This window comes from Theobroma cacao, chromosome 5 (assembly GCF_000208745.1).
Source record: "Theobroma cacao cultivar B97-61/B2 chromosome 5, Criollo_cocoa_genome_V2, whole genome shotgun sequence".
Classification (NCBI taxonomy): Eukaryota; Viridiplantae; Streptophyta; class Magnoliopsida; order Malvales; family Malvaceae; genus Theobroma; species Theobroma cacao.
The window spans coordinates 1,008,060-1,028,189 of record NC_030854.1 but is presented as its reverse complement, the minus strand read 5'-3'; the positions used below and the strand labels follow the sequence as shown (position 1 = coordinate 1,028,189).

The 20,130-nt window shown below is 35.8% G+C and overlaps 2 protein-coding genes across 7 annotated transcripts; both read left to right on the top strand.

Moving 5' to 3' along the window:
* On the top strand, positions 1,845-12,357 carry LOC18597601 (mitogen-activated protein kinase-binding protein 1). Of its 6 annotated transcripts, none has more exons than XM_018120643.1 (24): positions 1,845-1,962; positions 2,056-2,274; positions 2,571-2,679; positions 2,794-3,159; positions 3,250-3,305; positions 3,799-4,039; positions 4,133-4,188; positions 4,294-4,543; positions 4,800-4,930; positions 5,070-5,212; positions 5,312-5,413; positions 5,692-5,830; positions 6,055-6,141; positions 6,226-6,387; positions 6,535-6,891; positions 7,341-7,534; positions 7,623-7,741; positions 7,954-8,025; positions 8,169-8,263; positions 8,594-8,800; positions 8,980-9,452; positions 9,557-9,748; positions 10,340-10,391; positions 11,968-12,357. In XM_018120643.1, exons 1-21 carry the CDS (start codon positions 1,915-1,917, stop codon positions 9,448-9,450), a joined length of 3,624 nt encoding a protein of 1,207 aa, XP_017976132.1. In that variant the 5' UTR covers positions 1,845-1,914; the 3' UTR covers positions 9,451-9,452; positions 9,557-9,748; positions 10,340-10,391; positions 11,968-12,357. The 6 variants fall into 6 exon arrangements, with proteins under 6 accessions (XP_017976132.1, XP_017976131.1, XP_017976130.1 ...); XM_018120642.1 differs by having other exon boundaries at positions 4,767-4,930; positions 7,347-7,534; XM_018120641.1 differs by having other exon boundaries at positions 4,767-4,930; positions 7,626-7,741.
* On the top strand, positions 16,522-19,727 carry LOC18597599 (UPF0503 protein At3g09070, chloroplastic). Its single transcript, XM_018122094.1, has one exon. The coding sequence runs from the start codon at positions 17,524-17,526 to the stop codon at positions 19,531-19,533; it is 2,010 nt and encodes a 669-aa protein (XP_017977583.1). The 5' UTR covers positions 16,522-17,523; the 3' UTR covers positions 19,534-19,727.

Here is a 20,130-nt window from a genome sequence, read left to right as displayed (position 1 = left end):
ATGATATTAAAAATATATTTAAGAGATTATATTATATAAAAATTAATAATAAAAATACAAGTATATTAAATTTATATTTTAATAATTATGAGTAATTTTAAAAATTAATATTACATTCTCAGCAAAGTACTTGTAAATCAAATGTTGTAATATTATATTTTAATTATTGTTTTGTTTGTATACCAAATACTGTAATGTTATTTTCTTTGCAATCACATTACCTATAATCACATTGCAGTGTAAAGTACCAAACGTCACCTTAAATTTATCTTCTCTTTTCTAAGTTCTCAATTTTTTTTTTTGAACTCTTTATCTTATTTGTTAAGATTCAAACAATTTTGTATATGACACAAATATGAGTTAAATAAATTTAAGTTTTTGATCATTATATTTACTGTTTTAATACACAATTTATACACAAAAATTCAAATCTCAAACTTATTAAATTGGTTTAACTTGTTTAAAAATATATTTAATTAATGATATTTATCATAAATCTCTATAACTAATAATCCGTTTATTACTTGTTTGATTAATGGTATAAGCATGTTTACTTGACATATTTATGATCTGTTTAAACCCATATAGATATATTTTCTTAATCATAATTGATTATTCTAGATATTATTGTTTAGTTATAATTATTATTATGATTATTAACTTTAAATGTTAAATAATAAAATTATATCTTATTTACAATTATAAATAGTTTAATTTAATTTAATATATTAATAACGAATTATAAATCCTGCATAATTCGATCTTGATATTGGGTTATGTTCCTCCAAACGTATTGCATTAGGAGACATCGAAAGAGCAAATGGTCTTTAACAATAAGTTTGGTGGAATAGCCTTGACCTTGACTCCTTGAGTCCTTGACGGTTTGTAATTGAAAATAGGCATATCCCCAAAAGGCTGCGTGACATAGCATGATCTCACTCACTGCTATATATATATAGAAATGGTCGTGGTCAAACGTAGGTGGGAATTATGAATAATGGCTTTCGACAATTCCACCTTGGCTGAATTAACATACAAATTCATATTGGTTCGTCCTTGGCAAATTGTATGAGTCCATAAGATATATTAATACATATTTTTATTTATTTATTTTTATATTAATTTATTGATATTTTAAATATGTCTTAAAATATATGATAATCTTTCAATTGCACTAGTAAAATTTTAAAATTATTGTACAAAATAATATATATAAGAGTATATCAATTATTATTTTTTATTATATTTATTACAATTAAAAATATTAAATTATTGTATTTGATAAAAATATGATGTGTTTTAAGATTCTAGTGATTAATTGTTGTTTTTATCGAATCCAAAGGTATAACACTTTTTTTTATTAAAATTAATTATGGACAATATTATTCATTTAATTTGTGAATAAAAAGCTTGTTTTCTTTCATAAAATTGTGATTATCTTTATATATTACATATTTTCCTTTTGTGGAAATAATACTTTTACCAAACTCAAAAGTATATTACATGCTTTTCTTTGCTTTTTTTTTTTTAAATGTGATCGTATTTTTTGTTTCCTTAGCAAATCATCATCATTTTATGAGATTTAGTTTCATTATCTAATTTATTCAAAAGTATTTATATATTTAATATTTTTGTAGTTAATTTACCTATTGATAAATATATTTTTTCATATTTGTTGATTAAATCATTTAATTATACATATATTATATAATATTCACATTATTATTCACACCAATCAGAGAAGCGGACCCCATCAACGGCTGAAGCCAGCTTACACGTGTCTCATAACGCATATCTTTTCAATCTTTGATTTCAACAGATTTCCCGCCCCCTCCCTCTTTCTCTTATTCGAACGTTACCAGAAAACCAGAAACAACTTCTCTTTCAAAATTTCAATCCATTTCCCCTTCAAAGATGAAAACGAATCGGAAGCTCAAGAAATCAGATCCAGCATCATCAAAGGTAGATATCAATCCCTAATTTGTAACAAAAGAAATTGCAGAATATCTAATCGATTTTCTGATGTTTCTCTGTTTTGCGTGGTTGAAATCGCAGCTGGTTTTGAAAGAGATTATAGGATTAACAGCCAAAAATGAAAACGGATTAGCTTCCAGCGTAACGGCCTCGACCTGCGTTTACGTGGCCGGTTGCGTTGCGGTGGTTTACGATGTGGAAAAGGGAACGCAATCGCATCTCATGCTCTCTCATCGAATGCCTAAACCTTTGAGCTGCGTTGCCGTGTCGCGTGACGGCCGCTACGTAGCTGCTGGTGAGGTACTGAAAACGCTTTTAATCGAAGAATTTTCGTTTAATCTGTTCATGGTCATGGATTCTCTTCTCTTTTGCTAATTTCGATTTTAGAAGGTTTGAGTTAGTAATTAAAGTTTACTTTTCAATGATTTTAAGAGAACTTTGTTCAATTGTGAGAATAATTCACAGGTTCACTATCCTTTTTTTTTTTTCCTTCGTTGGCTAATTTTATGTTTATGTATTTGGTTAGCTACTGCAATGGCAAATCACTTATGTTTGTGTTTTGTTATTATGTATATGCATCTAATGTGGTTTTGCAGTCAGGGCATCAACCTTCGGTGTTAGTGTGGGATTGTGCGACCCTTGCCTTCATATCTGAGCTGAAAGGTCATCTATATGGAGTAGAGTGCATTGCTTTCTCATCTGATGGTTAGTCACTAGCAATAGATTGGGGAATCTATCTCATGGTCATGTTTATGTTACCAGCAAAATTTGTATATTCTTCTTCTTCTTTTTTTAAGCCATTTTCGTTGGTTTTTGTAGGGGAACATTTGGTGTCTGTTGGGGGATACATTTACCTATGGGATTGGCGGAGTGGGATTTTGGTTACAAAGCTTAAAGCAAGTTCATCTTGTTCTGCTGTTACGTCTGTCACTTTCTCTTCAGATTCAAAATACATTGTTACTGCCGGGAAGAAGCACCTGAAATTCTGGGCAGTTGGAGCATCTCCAAGGACTCGCATGAACAAAGGAACAATTTCACTTTCTATTCGTGCGAAGCCTATTAATCTTGGTCCTCAGAAAGGAAGTTCATTTGTATCTGTCGCGTCTGCCATCTGGACCGAGGGTAGAGTTGTGAACTGTGATCAGGTTGATGAGCTTTTTCCTATATACGCGCTGACTGATGCAGGTTGAATGTTGCTTTATAGTTTATTTAAGAAATTGTTTAGAGTTTCAAAAGCATAGTCAATAAGTGCCATCCCCTTCCTTTTACTTACAGGAGTTCTATGCCTCATAGATTCTGAGTTGTCATTAAGAAATTCGGTTGATTTAAAGGTATGTTTGACTTCCAATCCTATGTTGTTTGACTTCCAATCCTATGTTGTTTGTTTTGGATATAAGTGAATCAGCACACCAAGAAATCTGGGAATGTTTTTTGAGGTCTAACATATTAAATAGGCTGTCAAGATGGATTCAAGAAGGCCCATGTTGGAGCCATAGTCATTGTTCACAAAATGCTGAAGTAATGATCATTTGCCACAGTTTCAAATTTTGGATGTGATGAGGATTTTAATTGTACTGTAAGGATGGTTGGATGCAGCTGAGTTAGTTGATTATTGCTTGCTGACACAGCTGGAAAGTTTCTTTCACTGAGGCTTCTGAATTACAGAATGTGATTTTGATAAGATGCATAATTTATGCTTGGAGAATCAGACTGATGAAAGCAGTTAGTAACATGTGGTCTTGACTGTCTAAAACTACATTTAATTTTATATCTCAATTATTGCAATTGAGATCATGTTTGATGCATTCAAAAATTAACTTTCAGGTTGAAAAAGGATTTGCACTATCTGCATCCAGCAAGTTAATTGCTTGTGCATGCAGTAACGGACTAGTACAACTCTTTAAAGTTGAGGATCTCAGATACGTTGGAAGTTTACTGTATACAAAGGCCAAAACATGCCGTGGGGTAATTGATCATTTTTGCCCTAAATCCAGTGAAAAAAATTTACAATCAGCACCTACTCTTCCTGATGCAGTTGCTTGTCAGTTCATCTCAGAAAAGCTTGGTGAGCTTATAGCTCAGTTAGTTGTCTCGACTCTTGATATTTCTTCTTGTTTGCAACTTATAATGGTCAAGTTTCAATTTTTCTCCTTTGCAGTCGTTGTCTATGGAGATCATAGTCTCCATATATGGGACTTCCATGAACAGAATGAGGTGATTGTGTTCCATATAACATTAGTACTATTCCTTAAGTTGGTTTTTGGAGCTTATTAATAGATTAGAACTTGATTAAGCAAACTTTTATTGTCATCCTTCCAGGCTACCAGGTCCTTTGTTCTTAATTCTCATTCTGCTTGTATATGGGATATCAAGAATCTCTGTTGTGAAAACATGCACGATCCATCTCTTATGTGTGCTGCTATGGGATGTTCTGGAGGAGTCTCCTTTGCAACATGTTCAGCTGATGGCACAATTAGGTTATGGGATCTTGTCTTACAACCGAATTTGTTAGGGGATACTGTTGACAGTAATTCTTTGATCAATGAACCAGTGGGGGCTATGAATATAGGTAAAGGCCACATTTGTAAGAGGTCCTAGCATTTTGGAAACATGTGAAAATGTGCAGATTTTTCAAGTTTTAATTCCCAGTACTTTAACTATTTTTGGAGTTATTATGAACTTTTTATTTATAGTTGGTTAATTTTTTCAAATTGTGTTTTTATAAGTTGATTCTTATTTGTGTTCCCCCCCCCCCCCCNCCCTCAACTGCTGGAATTTTTTTTTTGAAGCAGTGAGTGCTGGAAGTTTTGAAATCGCCACTGCAGATACAACTTTTGGCAATCAAGGTTTCCGCTCGATGGCAGTTAGTTCAGATGGAAAATTCATGGCTGTTGGTGATTGTGAGGGAAACCTTCATATCTATGATCTTCACAATTCTGATTATACATGCATTAAGGTAAACTTGGTGACCATCATATTACATGAAGATATTAGTTTGAAAAAGAATTGAGTGCTGTGACTATAGTAACTATGTTTGTAACTAGTTTCCTAAATTCTGTCCATTTTACAGTAAATTACAATATTTAATGTGACAGGATTCCCATGATGCCGAGATTCTCTCATTGAGTTTTAGCTTGTCAAGCACCAAGGATGCTGATTCTGGAGGAGACATGGACAATCATTACTTGCTTGCTTCTGGGGGGCGGGATCGAATAATCCATCTCTACGATGTTAAAAGGTTTTGATTGAGTATTTTAGCATCTCTTTTTCTCTTTTTGTAAATTTATTTGAGCTTGTTGGATCTGTATGTTACTTGATCTAATGCCTTTCATGTCAGGAATTTTAATCTCATTGAAAGTATAGATGACCACTCAGCTGCTGTGACTTCTGTCAAACTTGCTTCCAATGGATGTAAGATTCTGAGTTGCAGTGCTGATAGGTATTTTGCTTTATGTATAGTAATGAGACCTGATAAAAGGAAATCTTTGTTAGGATGCTCCTTCAAGCACTGTTATTTAGGTTGTACTCTAGATAGTTTAATTTTGTTTCAATGGCATTTGAAATGGCTTTAATTTGTTAAATATCTTTCAACAAACCAAATGATTTTGATTTTGATTTAATATTTGTGTCATGCAATTTTTATTTTTATCAAATGATTACTCACCATGGACGCCCATATGGCTCATTTTAGTTAATGTTTTTGTTTACTCCCCACAGGTCCCTTGTGTTCCGTGATGTCAGTTTAACTGATAGCAGATGCAAGATTTCACGTCGCCACCATCAAATGGCATCTCATGGAACTGTCTATGATATGTCTGTAGATCCAGTAATGGAGGTTGTTGTCACTGTTGGCCAGGTAAGTTAGCATCTTATTAGTTATAAGGGACCAATTAGCACTATTCCAAAGGCAACTTCAAGGGCTGCTTCAAAAGTTTTTGTGCAATCAGCCCCCATTTGTAGTGTAAATGCTACTCATTAGAAAATAACCTTTAGTTGACTGTCTGTTTGACATAATTTGCTGATGCCTCATCATTGAAATCCCAATTTTTTTAATTGTTTTCTGCTTATTTTTATTCATAGGATAAGAAGATAAACACATTTGACATTGTTAGTGGAAAGCTTATTAGATCATTCAAGCATAATAAAGACTTTGGTGACCCGATAAAGGTGAGTTATGACTTGTGAGTTAATGATCAGTAGGATGTGCACCATCAATGTATTCTGCTGCTGACAGTTAAATATGTTTGATAGGTTACAATGGACCCTAGCGGCAGCTATCTTGTATGTTCATTTTCAAACAAGTCTATCTGTGTGTACGACTTTTTAAGCGGAGAGATGATTGCCAAAGCCGTAGGACATGGAGAAGTTGTGACCGGAGTCATTTTTTTACCAGATTGCAAGCATATAGTTTCTGTGAGTTTCTATCATTTCTTAATTATCATTTTTGAAATCATATAACTGAATTTGAACTAATTTATGCAAACTATATTATGTTCGTTCACTAAATTCATCTCAATTTTTTTTACTCTTCCCTATAACATAAATTTATGATGCGCTCAGGTAGGAGGTGATGGTTGTATTTTTGTGTGGAAACTTCCTGCCCGCTTGGCTTTCAGGATGTTACAGAAAGTGAAGGAAACTTCTGTTTCATTGTCTCCAAGAACCCCAGCCCTGCCAGTAGGTTTTAGTGAAGCCATGATTTGTGGAGAGGGAGACCTACCATGCAGAATTGATTTCAAAGATGTACTGCCAACGGAGAGCTCAAGTCAACTTAAACAAAGAGCGAATTATCGTGGATTGGATACCCAAGAAACCTATGCATTTAAATTAAGCATTTCAAGACTTCCAAAATGGGCGCAAGACAAAGTAACAAGCTCTGATTTTGTCCAGAGAAATCTTGAGTTCACTTCACCCCAGGTATCCTTGATGGTACAATCTGACATGTTGATTTGAATTCATACTTCTAAGGTGAAAATGCAAAGAAAAGAAAAAATAAATAAACAAAGTGGTTCCTTCCCCCCTCATTTACAGGATTAATAACATTCTCCCAACATTTGTTTCTGATGTGACCACATACTAAATGAAACCAATAAGAATTTTGGAGTAATGACCACGATAGTACTTTTTGTTTCTGTAACCATGTGAACTTGCACACCAGTTATTTTTATTAAATTTAGTTCTTTTCAGCCAGATTACTTTCATTTTTCACTGAACTTGTTCTTAGATATAAACTGATCATTTTATCCCTTCAATTAGTTGGGAATAATTTCTCTCTTATACATGATCCAAAATAGTTATTTTCCCTCTGCTGAAATGATTTGTATTTGATTGATCTTGGTTTATTGTCCTTGTTGATGCCTCCCAAGCAAAAGGAAGTAGAACCAAAAATTTTGTCACCTTTGATTAGCAATGGTGGGGCTTACGCTTCATTGTGCCATGAACATCAAACTCCATTTGGTCGTGGGTCAGGAGGTCGCAACTCGTGCCTCAGTAGCCTATGCAGAAGTTCTTCAAATGTTAGTAAAAGCCAAAGTTCTGAATCCCCAGAAGAATTTGCTAGGTGAGGATTAAATATTTTCCATCACATCTAGGCGCACTTACTTTTAGTTTCTATCCTCATGCCTGATGGTCTTTTATATTCACTTCAGCAGCTCTGCCACAGAAGATCATTGGTTTACTGTCTATAATGTACGTCTGGATCTGCTGAATTCCCCAGAGGTGCAAAATCCGAACCATTTAAAGATGCCAGTGTCATCGCCAAAGCTGGGTACGGCTAACTTCTATCTTGAAATTAAATTTCTTTGAAATTCAAGGGCAGCATAGTTGAAGAAAGTGGTTACGACTTGTGTTGAGGGACTAAATACTCTGAGAGAAACTGCAATGTCAAGAAGGGAACTATTATAAACAAGGGACTAAGTAATTAAGCTACTCTTAGCCTAAGATGGATTGTTGTTGACCTTTCTGGTATATCTTTTGCAGTGCAAGGCCTAGCTGAGATACCAAGTGAGAGTGAACAATCTTTGGGTTATAGGGGCCATTTTGTAGACGACGGTAAGGCTGCTACCTCAGAACATACTTGTCTTAGTAGTTCTGATTTTCTGAACAAGAATTATAGTCTTCTTGGCACGGGAGTAGAAATGTTCACCACAAGGCTGTTTCTGACGTGATATAGCAATTGTCTTCTGACAAAACAGAGCACGACGCTATGGTTATTAATGCTTTCCATATGAAGTCTGAAGACAGTGATCTGTTCAAGGAGCATTTCGGCAACCTGTCTGCAATACTCAAGGTTAGTTTTACTGCCTGCTATATTAAATAAACTTAAAAGTCTCAAATAGGGTTTCATTCAAAATTTTTGAAGAAAAGTGCAGAAAGGTGGCTAGAATTGGGGCTGGGTCGGGCTATATTTCTTCTGCCTTAGACCTATAAGCTGCAGTGTGAAAACTGAAGTAGATTTTTAGCATTTCAATTCTTCATGGAAAGTTTGCGTTTTTTACTAAGAAAATACATATTTTACATGCAAAAAGTACATAACGAACCATAAATCATTTCGTTGACTCCAAATACTTCAACATTTCAAGTTTGCACCTGAATTTATTACTATACAATCTGTTTACAGGTTAAGAAAAGGCAATCGTCTACTAAAAGAAGATACTCTTCACAATATTTTGTACGGCGGGATTATCTTGTGGGCTGCAAAAAACTTCTTGACACGTCTATGCAAGACGTAGGTGCGTTTAACCAGGAGAAAGAATCTGCCACCAATGTTACATTAGAGGAGGATCCTTTGTTCAAGGAACAGCAAGTGCTAGGCTTTATTAATCAGGTTTGTTTATCTCTTCTGTGTAGAAACAACATAGTTTTATATCCTTCCCTTGTAGTTAATATTTTGAGCAAAGTGTAGATAGTCATAGAGTTAGGATCTTATATCTACCTGGCTTGTTTCACGTTTTCTTTAGTAATCTAAAATACATCTGCGAGTTAAGGTTTCGACTTTTCTCACAGGACCTGAACTCAACGGAATGCTTGCTTACCCCAAGCTGTGCCCATTCTCGAGATGAGAAGGATAAAGAAGATTCATCAACCATTGAAGAAGCCATGGCTCAGAAGCAATGCGTTGATGGAGGAAGTGAACCAGGGGAGAAAATCACTACATGTAGAGAAGCATTACGCAGCCTAGACACTGCTGCAGAGAATGTTTTCCAGTTATTTGCGAAATTAGGAACAGAATGTTCCCTGGAAGAGTTTTCGAGTGGATCTGGAGCTCAATTACGTAACGAAGCAATTGAGCTACTACCGAAGATTACCGAAAAAGTCAATGCGGTGGCCGAATGGGTGCAAAACAATAGAAGCAGCACCGGCTCATCCACAAGTCGAGTTGAAGGCTCAGCATTCGAACCTGTGTTAGGAAAACTCGCTGAGAGCCTATCACAAAGAGTTGTTGAAATAGTAAAGAAGAATCTCAGCACTGTTTAACTGTAAGTAATCCATTCCCATGCAATTTTCTTGCTTTAATAATTTTTTACATCCCACAGAAATCTGGATCGAGAAGTTGGGTCTTGAGCCCATGTTTTAAATGCAGGACTCGGCCCATTTTTAACCTCACAGGCCCTAAAAAGTTTCCAAGAATTGAGGTGGAGAAAAGGAGCAGCTCTGACCTTGTGCAGCACTGAAATCAACAGGCTGGGCTCCATCGCCTAAAAGAAATTTCGCAGAAAGAGAGGGGAGAAAAAATTTTGGATCTTTCTTGCAAGAATGCACACATCCTTTCCAAGTATTATTCATCGGCCCTCTCAACTTTAAGTCTTTAACATTAAAAAGAAAAAGGCAGGGATGAGAAAAAAGGAAAGAGCCAAAGACTCATCTTTGCTTTTTCCCTACCCCTCCCCTTCCACCTTTGAAAAACATATCTACTGATGATTTTCATGCGGTACTTATAATATAATAACAACAATAAGAGGGGTAAAAAGCTCTTTATTTTATTGTAAATTTCAAGGCATGTCAGTCAGTAGAGTAGCTCTTTCTTAGCCCATTATAATAACCACACTAAAGATCTGTTTGGAATATCTGTAAATCCCCTTGGAAGGTTTTGTCTAGAAACTATCCTCTTTGGGTCTTGAATGCCTGTTGTTGCCTCCATGCTTTTGTCTTTTGCTTTACTAACATGCCAAACTCCCATTCTTTTCTTGGGATTCCTTCACTCTTACATCTATAAGTACATTAGGTTTTTTTTTTTTTTGAAAGCTAATGAGTAGCCATTTTTATTTCCACGTGGAATCTCAATGACTTGGGACTCCCCTCATGATTCACCTGGTTCATATGACCTAAATTGCTAATATATTTAGACTAATCATTTCCATTTCAGGCTCTGCCAAGGCCTGACGTACTAGAAAAACCATGGAGATTTCAAACTTGGGGTAAATTTCTCTGTCAACTATTTTGATTAAAAGCTTTTGACTAGAATACTAAGAAAATTTGATCAAAAGGGTCGGATCAGGAGCATAGCTCTTAGCTAGGTAGCATATCTTTTCCCTTGATGGAGGGGGAAAAAATGGGGCACTTGGTTGCATTCCCTTTTTATTTGTCACACACATGCACCGATCACTTTTTTGCCCTGTATGATTAACATAAAAAACAATTATGATTTCTTACCTATGATTTCAAAATGAAAATATATACCTCATTACCATGAGAAGATGAAATGTGAAATGGGGTTTTGCATATGCATGTTGGGGTCCAAATTGGAGGCTTTTTTTATATTTATTTCTTTAAAGTGGGATCATCTTTCATTCTTTTTCTACACATTGTTTTTCTTTCTTTTTTTTTTCTTTTAATTGGGAAAATAAAAAGCCTCTGATTTCTATGTGTGTGGGGCAATGGACTCAATTAGATTGTCCTTTTGCCTCTCATAATTCTTTGGTAATGATGAGAGCCTTACCTTTTTCTCTTTTATCTACAGTCAGACCTGTATTTGCATATCTGTGTTTTTTCTTTACAGCTTATTCCTCCTAGAAAACCATATCAGAAGGAGAATCACTTTACCTGTGAAATTGGACTTCTGTAATTATGGACAATAATGATTCTTATATGCTTATAATAAGACAACATAATTTGATATAATGGCTTAGGCGAAATTAGTGGAATCTCTTTGCTGCTGCTGCGCATGTTTATCTTTGCCCTTCACTGTTTCCAAATCAATTTTATCTTCATTAATCTTTCATGATTATTATTTTTTTTAGCAGAAAAAAAAAAAGGGGTGAGCTTTACAGCTCCCAAAAAGATTGTCATTTCTTCTGCAATTTTTAGTCATCTGAATATCTGTTCCCCATTTATATCAGAATCATCAGTGGGTAAGAGAAGGGATTATAGATTAATGATGTTAAAAAAGAAAGCTGCATAACATGAACAATAAAATCATGATAAATTTTCATTAAGGTTACATTGCCCTACCATGTTTGTCGTAGATCATGTTATCATTGTAAAATTTTGGAGTTTATATTTGATGTATTGTCATTGTCACTTAATTATATAATATCATTTAGTAAATATGTAAAAGTTTAAAATTATGAATATTTATTATTGATAGTATATCAAATATAAATTTATATTTTTTTATATTATTAACTGGATTTTTCTAAAGGGTTTAATGCTGAGAGAGACTGAATTTTCTGTTTGTTCTTTTTTTTTTTTGAGAAAATGACAAAAAAATAAATTAAAAGAAACAAAAGAAAGCTCATTCTCACTGCATAAAGCATTCAGAGAGACAAAACTACTAGTCTGACTACCGAATCTTCAGTTTCTTCACTAAAGAACAGAAAACAAACTTAAAAAAATTGCTCCCCCCCCAAATCCAAAAGTCTTATACTCCTAATCTTTGTTTGCATGCCTGTACAGTACTGATCAGTTCCTTTCCATGTCATCAGCAAGGAAAGAAAACATGGCACAAGAAAAAAAACAAACACTGGTTTAATTTGCTTTTATTTTTATTTTCAGATGTGAACCCTCCTCCAACAGCTTTGGCTCCCACTCCAAAGACAGTAAAGGAGCGTGCAGCTTGATTTTAGTATTGTGTTCACAGTTTTCTTGACCAACTCCAAGGTTCAGTAGCTCTCACCCTGAAATGGGTATGTTGTATTCTTCTTTACTTTCCAATTAGTATGTTCTTTGTGTGTGTATATAAGGTAAAACCAACTTCATTTTTCATGCTTTTCTACTTTAGAACTACAAATTAGTAACAATAATTAGTAAACTAATCAATATTGCTTTAGATACATACACAGCTTATAGTTTAGACTACATAAATATAGGATAAAGTGTTATTTTATCCAAATATAAAGTCATCATGCATATATCCAAGGCATGCTAAAGTTCATGGATATATTACTCTCTCCGTCTCTTTTTTTTTTTTCATCTTTCTTTTTTGAGATATCCCGAATGAAATTTATTTATTTTTCATATAAAAAAGTATTTGAACATCAATATTTAAATTTTTGTTTTAATATCTGTAAACGTTAAAGGAAAAAAAAAAAAACTGAGAGAGTATTAGGTAGATGGAAAAGCATGAACTAAGGGGCACAATAGGAGTGCTCATTAACTAAAGAGTAGAGATTTTAGAGAGAATAACATATATCAACAAAAAAAAAAGTAGTTGTCAATGATATAAACATGTTGGGGACAAACAAATATACCAAATAAAATGATTGATTGGAGAGAGACAAATAGGCAAGTAGTGTAATAGTGTGTACATGTAAGCTTTGGGGATGGGGACTAATAATTTGGACTATCACAGTCTTGAAAAGAAAAATTGAAGCAAACAAGAAAACATACATAAATTCACATACCCGAATGGATATAAAAGCTAATTTGAAAACAATGGGGTGGAATGTTTCCATAGTGGAACAAAGATATAGGTAGGGGAATTGTTTAATTGGGATCATGGAAAGGGGGGCCACTTCCCACACAAGTAGAATTTTTGTCCCAGATCTTTCTTTCTTTCTTTCTTTTCCTTTTTCCCTCTTCCCTCTTCCCCCATACACATACACATCCACTTTGGATACAAAGAGAAAATTATATAATAAAATTTCTAATCACACAAAACAAACAAAACCCAAGAAAGACAAACCCAAGAGACTCGATAGAGAGGAAGAGAGAGAGAATAATAAATAAAGTGAGACAAACCCTTAAACTTTGGTCTTTTTCATGCATTAGAGAGAAAAGTAAAGGTAGAGGACAGGGGATCCCTTTACGCCTCATTTCATGAAGCCAAAAAAGAGAAAAAGGAATACACTCGCTTATACATTGGCCAGCACAGTCTCTCATTCTCGTGTGTTAATTGTTCGTGGCACATGCATGTGACCGTGGTGGCCTGGTGAGTGCGGGGAGAGGGGGCGAGCTTGGGGGTGGTTTTGTTTATGGGACCCCCGTGAAAGGTAACCGAAAGAAGGAGGTGGTGGTGGACCCCCGAAGAGGGACAGGTGGCGTATAGGGCTAGCTGTTGTTTGTAAGCCGGCGGGGTGGGGGGGTTGGGGGGGGGGGGGGGGGGCGGGGGGCGTCATTTCTCTCGTGACACAGCGGCGGTGTCGTGATCTATCTGATCTCTCTCAATGCCCTCGTTTGCTCCCCATGCATGCCCATCAATCGAATCTTCTTCCTCCTTTTCCTCTGCTTTAATGTATCATTTTTTTCTTCATGGAATATTTCTAAAGATTCCATGCTACGTACCAGATTTCTCATGCATGCATACGTTGTTTAAAAGTTTAAAAACGATTGGTTTGATTAATCCAATTAAAAAACTTTATAATCAAAATTATTGTTTAAAAATTAATCAAATCGATTGAAAATTAAGTATTGATTGATTAATCAATTAATTCGATCCATAGTTGAATTAATCAAAATTGTTGGACTAATAGATCTTAATCTACTCAAATTTCATTTTTTAATAATAATTATAAAATAAATAAAATTAAATTATGAAATATTAACAACACCCTAAACTTAATAATATTAAAATGTTTTAATAAACATAGGTAAAGATATTTAAATATTTGTTAAATATAAATAAAAATATACTAAATTTGGGGAGAGAATGAGGAGTGAGATTCCTCTTCTTCTTAGGCACACGTGGGACTACAATTCAACTACAGCTTTCGATCAGATCAGATGGTGATATGAAATCATCAAATCAAACAGACTAGACTGACCTTCCCCTCCTCACGTGGGCCCCATCCCTGCTCCTCCCCTTCGGCCTTCGGAGATTCAAACGTGCCTTCCACGCGCCCCCGAATCAATCTAATCTCGATTTGACAATTGCTGACATATCCTACTGTATATACCTGTGTATGATACCATACGATGCACGTAAGCCTACGTTATCCGTACGTGTGTAAACGTATACCATTCTCTCATATTATTCTTCTTTGTACGAATTATTTCCAATTTTATTTTATTTTTATAATTAAAAAATAAAAGATTCGAACTCTACTTTTAAAGCAAGAAGATTATACACCAATCAATAAGTTAAAAATTCGAATGCATTTTCAGTTTTATTTACTAACATCCTACTTACTTAAAAAGAGATAAAATTAATAAGTTTATATCAAAATAATGCATGAGAATAAAATTCTTTAATATTGCTTAACAAAATTGAAATATTATCATAAGAGTATTCTTTAAAAGAGTCGTACTAACAAGATATTGAAAAACCATAATTATAAAAAAATTCATCAAATAATTAGATACACATAAATGATCATGACTTTATCATCTTTTCTTTAAGAGATTTTTAATTGTTAAAGTTAAATATAAATTAATATTTATTTTATCTATTTTTATTTAAATCACATATGTAACGGTTAATTTTGTTGTCTATAATTAAAATCACTTTATGGCATCTCTTCATTATTATTTAAATTTTTAATTGTAATAATTATTAATGTGTGTAATTTTTACTATTACATTTTATTCAAAATATCGTTAAAAATTGATTTGGTGCAGTCAAATAAAAATAATACAATTAAAAGGTATATAGAGTACAATTAAAAAATAGATCTTTAACAACATTATTAGAAAAATAAAACCGAAAATCAAATTTATTGTAATGTATAAAAATATTTATCATATACGCATGAAAAAATATTTAAACTTTATAAATGAATTTACAAATTTAACACAAAACCCAAAGAGGGGTTAAGCTGGCTTGGAAGTTAGAATTTATTCAAGAATATTGTCTTTCTTTTTCTTCTTTGTTTTGGGGTTGTCCCACGCTTTCTCCTTTATAAAGAATCAATTTGCCAGCATAAAGAAACATATGGTTTTACCTTTCTTTAATCTTTCTTTCTTAACCTTTTTTACTTTATTTTTTCCCCTTAGTATGGATAAAACGTTTCATCAACCAAATGGGTAAGAAAATAATTAAAATTAAAAAAATTATTATATTTGATACAGTATCGATATATAATACTTATATATTATTAATTAATTATAAAACGTTATCCGTAAATAATCAAAAAGATCTATTGAAATTTATATGCGAAACCTTTTTAATTTAGAGAATTGTACATTTAAAAACAAGTATTGAGTAGTGATAAGTTATCGTCTAGTAAAAGGAAAACAAGTTTTGATGAAAGAATGGAAAGCAAGTTTCCCTTTTGAAGAAATGGGTGAGTCGACCAGGGGGACCTAAGGGCTTTGGCCATGCCATTTGATGGATTCCATATCTGTGTATTCAGAATCTTTGTACGCACTCCCATCATTCATGTACCCTTTACTAATTATAAAAAGGCAGCGCCAAAAGCAAGAGCCAAATTTAAGTTCCATTTTGTCCTCCCAAAACAGAAGAATAAATTCGACAAAATATCCGAAATTATCATCAGAACATCAAAGAAACCTTAAAGACCGACATCATTTAGATTCATATAACATTAGTTCTTTGAATGGAATAAAAGAAAAAAAAAATCGGAAAAACGACGTCATTCTGAACTCATGTAGCACTAGTTTAGATATACCGGGGCAAAAGCTGAACGACCCCGTTTTGTTATTGACAAAGTTGGTCTGGGATCAGAGTGACCTTTGATGGGTACGTGTTGATGAATTGGTGAGACAATGTCTGAATCCACGGGAAAATAAATCCAAATGGGAAAGCCATATACAAGAATTGAACTGATTCGAGAGGGGAGAGAAAAAAGCAAGAAAATAAAAACAGAAAAAGAAGGCCGAAAAACAAAAAGAAACCCAAAACAGGAAAAAGGAAAAGTGAAAAAAAAGGGGAAGGAAAGAAAGCGAAATGTGAGAAAAGAGAGAGAGAGAACAGAGAAGCAGGCACCACTTCCATCCCCCAATCCCCTCCCCTCCCTCTTCCCCTTCCCCTTCCCCTCTAGTGATGGCGTGGTTTGCTTTTGCTTTTTCTCTCGACAGGAATCTTTGAAAATCCAAAGCATCCCCAAAACAAAGAAAAATTTAACAAAGCAGAAAGGGAAATAATAATAATAATAATAATAATAAAAAGAATCGTTATTATAAAAGCAAATTAAAGGGTTTGTAATATGGGCACCCCTCCCCTCCTTAACCAATTTTGGTTACCACATTTATCCTGATGACACCCAAGTTTTTGCCAATATTTGCCTTTGCCAGGATGAGCCAATGCACCCGGATTTGATTTGGGTTTTTTGTTTGATTATTGAGATTCTCTGATGCTTTAGAGGGGCATACCTCACTAATTTTCCCTGATAACACCAAGTTTTTTGCCAATACCTTGCCAGGATGAGCTAAAGAACCCGGATTTGACACAGTTCTTTTGGTTTCGCACAGGGGTTTGATTGATTTTCGAGATTCTGATGCATTAGAGTGGCACTAGAGTCTAAAAGCTATGTCCAAATGTCAAACTTCAGAATCTAAATTTGGGTATTATTTTCTGCTTGATGAGACAGTGTTTCCAAGTTCCAGGCTTTAACAATGGTTGAGTGTAAGCTGACCATGAGAGTCTTGAGAATACAGATTGATCAAGGATTTGGGTTTACCTAGAGAGAGAGAGAGAGAGAGAGAGAGAGTGAGAGAGAGAGAGAATAAATCTGAGAAAAATCCTGGGTTGGCCTCCTAGACAGCTAGGCCCAAAACAGTCATTGGACAGGCGGGTGCCCCTAGGAAAAACTAGTTAACAGGGTAAGCCAACAAGCAAGCAAAGCTCAACGGAAAAAAGAAGAAAGGGAAAGCAAAGACAGAAAGAAAGAGAGAGAGAGAGAGGAAAGGATCAAAGGAACAGGCAGGGTAGTGAGTTTGAGGAGAGTGTGAGGAAGTGTGGGTCATTGTAATTCTGCGCCGAGATTTTCTTTTTCCTTTTTCTTTTTGCTGATTTTTGCCGTTGCACCCTCCATCATTCTCTTTCTCTTTCTTCCCTCGCACTGTCCGTTGGAACCAAACAGTTTTCACACGCCCAATCTCCCAAAAAAAGAAAAGAAAAACTCTCTTTCTCTCTCATTTTTCCATTTTTTTTTTGTTTGCTTTCACTGAAGCTAATAATATGAGCAGAGTGCTCATTTCATACTACTACCGGTTATGAATCCCAACGTGGAGCCACCACCACCACCACCAGCATTAGCACCGCCGCCACAACCGCCGCAACCCCATCGTCCTTCCACGTCCTGTGACCGACACCCTGAAGAGCATTTCACTGGCTTTTGCCCCTCATGCCTCTGCGAGCGTCTCGCTGTTCTCGAGCCTTCTTCTTCTTCTTCTTCTCGGAAACCCCCCATCGCCGCCACTACTTCCACCGCCACCGCTGCACTTAAAGCCATTTTCAAGCCTTCCGGAGGAGGTGGTACTCGACCCGGGTTTTTCCCCGAGCTTCGGCGGACAAAGTCCTTTTCGGCCTCCAAGAACGAGGGTTTCTCCGGGGTTTTTGAGCCTCAGAGGAAATCTTGTGACGTTAGGGTTCGAAACACGCTTTGGTCACTCTTTTATCAAGACGACGAGAGGAACCCATATAAGAAAGAAGCTGCTGGAAACGGAAGGTCTTCTGAAATTGTTGAAGTTGAAGCTCGAAATTTGGGTTCTTCTTCAAGTGTCGTACAAGGCCCTGTCTTTGAAAGCAAAGAAGAAGACCAAACTGAGAGTGAAACCGATCACGAAGACGACATAGAGATCATAGAGGAACAACAACCCAATGTGGCTGTTACTACTGGGAGTTTAATCGAAGAGAAAGTAGAAGAAATTGTGGAAGAATACGAAAAGGAACTGCGTCAAGAAGAGGAGCTGAAGCCCATGAAGGATCATATAGATCTTGATTCGCAAACAAAGAAGGCTTCCGGAAGAGATTTTAAGGAGATTGCCGGGAGTTTCTGGTCAGCTGCTTCAGTTTTCAGCAAGAAATTGCAAAAATGGAGGCAAAAGCAGAAGCTTAAAAAGAGGAGTAATGGAGGTGGTTCAGCGAGATTGCCAGTGGAGAAGCCGATTGGGAGGCAATACAGAGAAACCCAGTCGGAAATTGCGGATTATGGGTTCGGGAGAAGGTCTTGTGATACGGATCCAAGGTTTTCACTTGATGCTGGGAGGATGTCGTTTGATGCAGCAAGGATATCGTTTGATGATCCAAGATATTCCTTTGATGAACCAAGAGCTTCTTGGGATGGGTATTTGATTGGGAGAACTTTTCCAAGAATGCCCACAATGGTTTCTGTTGTGGAAGATGCTCCAGTTCATCATGTCATGAGGTCTGATACACAAATCCCTGTGGAGGATCCGCCGGCTATGAATTCTATTAATGAGGATGAATCTGTTCCTGGAGGGTCAGCTCAGACAAGGGATTATTATTCTGATTCTTCTTCAAGGAGACGAAAGAGTCTTGATAGGTCCAATTCTATTAGGAAGACTGCTGCAGCTGTAGTAGCTGAGATTGATGAAATGAAGTCGGTTTCCAATGCAAAGGTTTCTCCTGCAACTGTTGATTACATCCATGGACCTAAACTTGTGCCGGACAGGGATTCCAGGGATTCAAACTCGAATTCTTTGAGGGATGATTATTCTGAGACTTTTGAGATTGGCTTCAGAGACAGTGCGTCTGTGATTGGGAATGGGGAACGGAAAGGGTCGTCTAAGAAGTCACGGAGGTGGAGTAAAGCATGGAACATTTGGGGCTTTATTCACAGGAGGAGTGTTAACAAAGATGAGGATGAAGATAGGTATAGTAGAGCTAATGGTGTGGAGAGGTCGTACTCAGAATCTTGGCCTGAGTTGAGAGGGGAACGGAATGGAGATGTCAGGGGGGGTTTCAATCCAAAGGTTTTGAGGAGCAATAGCAGCGTAAGCTGGAGGAATTCGAGCAGTTTTGGTGGGTCGTTTGGTGGTGCAAGGAAGAACCATGCGGACACAAATGGGCATAGTAAGAAGAAGAGAGATGAGTTTGGCTTGGAGAGGAATAGGAGTGCAAGATATTCACCAAATAACATTGAAAATGGACTGTTAAGGTTCTACTTGACGCCGCTGAGGAGCAGCCGGAGAGGTGGGTCAGGCAAAAGCAGGGCAAGCCATGCACATTCTATTGCGAGGAGCGTACTGAGGTTGTACTGAATTTGAGATTCACAAGGTGTTTCTTTTGGTTTAATGTTGTTAATTTTGCTGCATTTGTTGTGTAACCACACATTGCCTATGTATTCTTGCTGGTTGGTTGGATAAAAAAAGCACCCTAAAATTGTTGCCTTTCTTGTGAGTGGCATGCTTCTTTCCACTATTCAAATAACAAAATTTTCTGTGTTTCTTGTTTCTAATCACATTTTGTTAGTTGTTTTTGAGTCTTTCCCCATTCCTCCGCTCTCTGTTCTTCTGATCTCTTTTGCCATTAAAAGGCTTGGACATACAGAATATATGTGCAGATGAATTAGAGATGTGTTTCCCTTATAGTCAGTTTGGTTTCTGTTGTATCTTTGTCTCACCTAGAGTTGGCTGATGATAGGTAGCGAAGGCTGCAAACATTTTGTAAAAGAGTATGTTACTCTTATTCATTTGGCATGTTGTGTACCGTTGTGGAAGTGGGTGAGGGTGTGGGCTCATGCCCCCCTCGAAGTTGCTAGTTGTCACGAATCAATCCATACAAGACAACAGACATGGCCAACTTATGCCCTTCTTCGGTATCAACTAATTATAAACTAAAACTTCCATGCAAGCCTT

Coding starts and splice junctions, on each gene's coding strand:
- LOC18597599 (XM_018122094.1), top strand. CDS start 17,524: ATGAATCCCAACGTGGAGCCACCACCACCACCACCAGCATTAGCACCG.
- LOC18597601 (XM_018120639.1), top strand. CDS start 1,915: ATGAAAACGAATCGGAAGCTCAAGAAATCAGATCCAGCATCATCAAAG. Junction 1,963..2,055: donor CAGATCCAGCATCATCAAAG/GTAGATATCAAT, acceptor TTGAAATCGCAG/CTGGTTTTGAAAGAGATTAT. Junction 8,801..8,979: donor TGCTAGGCTTTATTAATCAG/GTTTGTTTATCT, acceptor CTTTTCTCACAG/GACCTGAACTCAACGGAATG.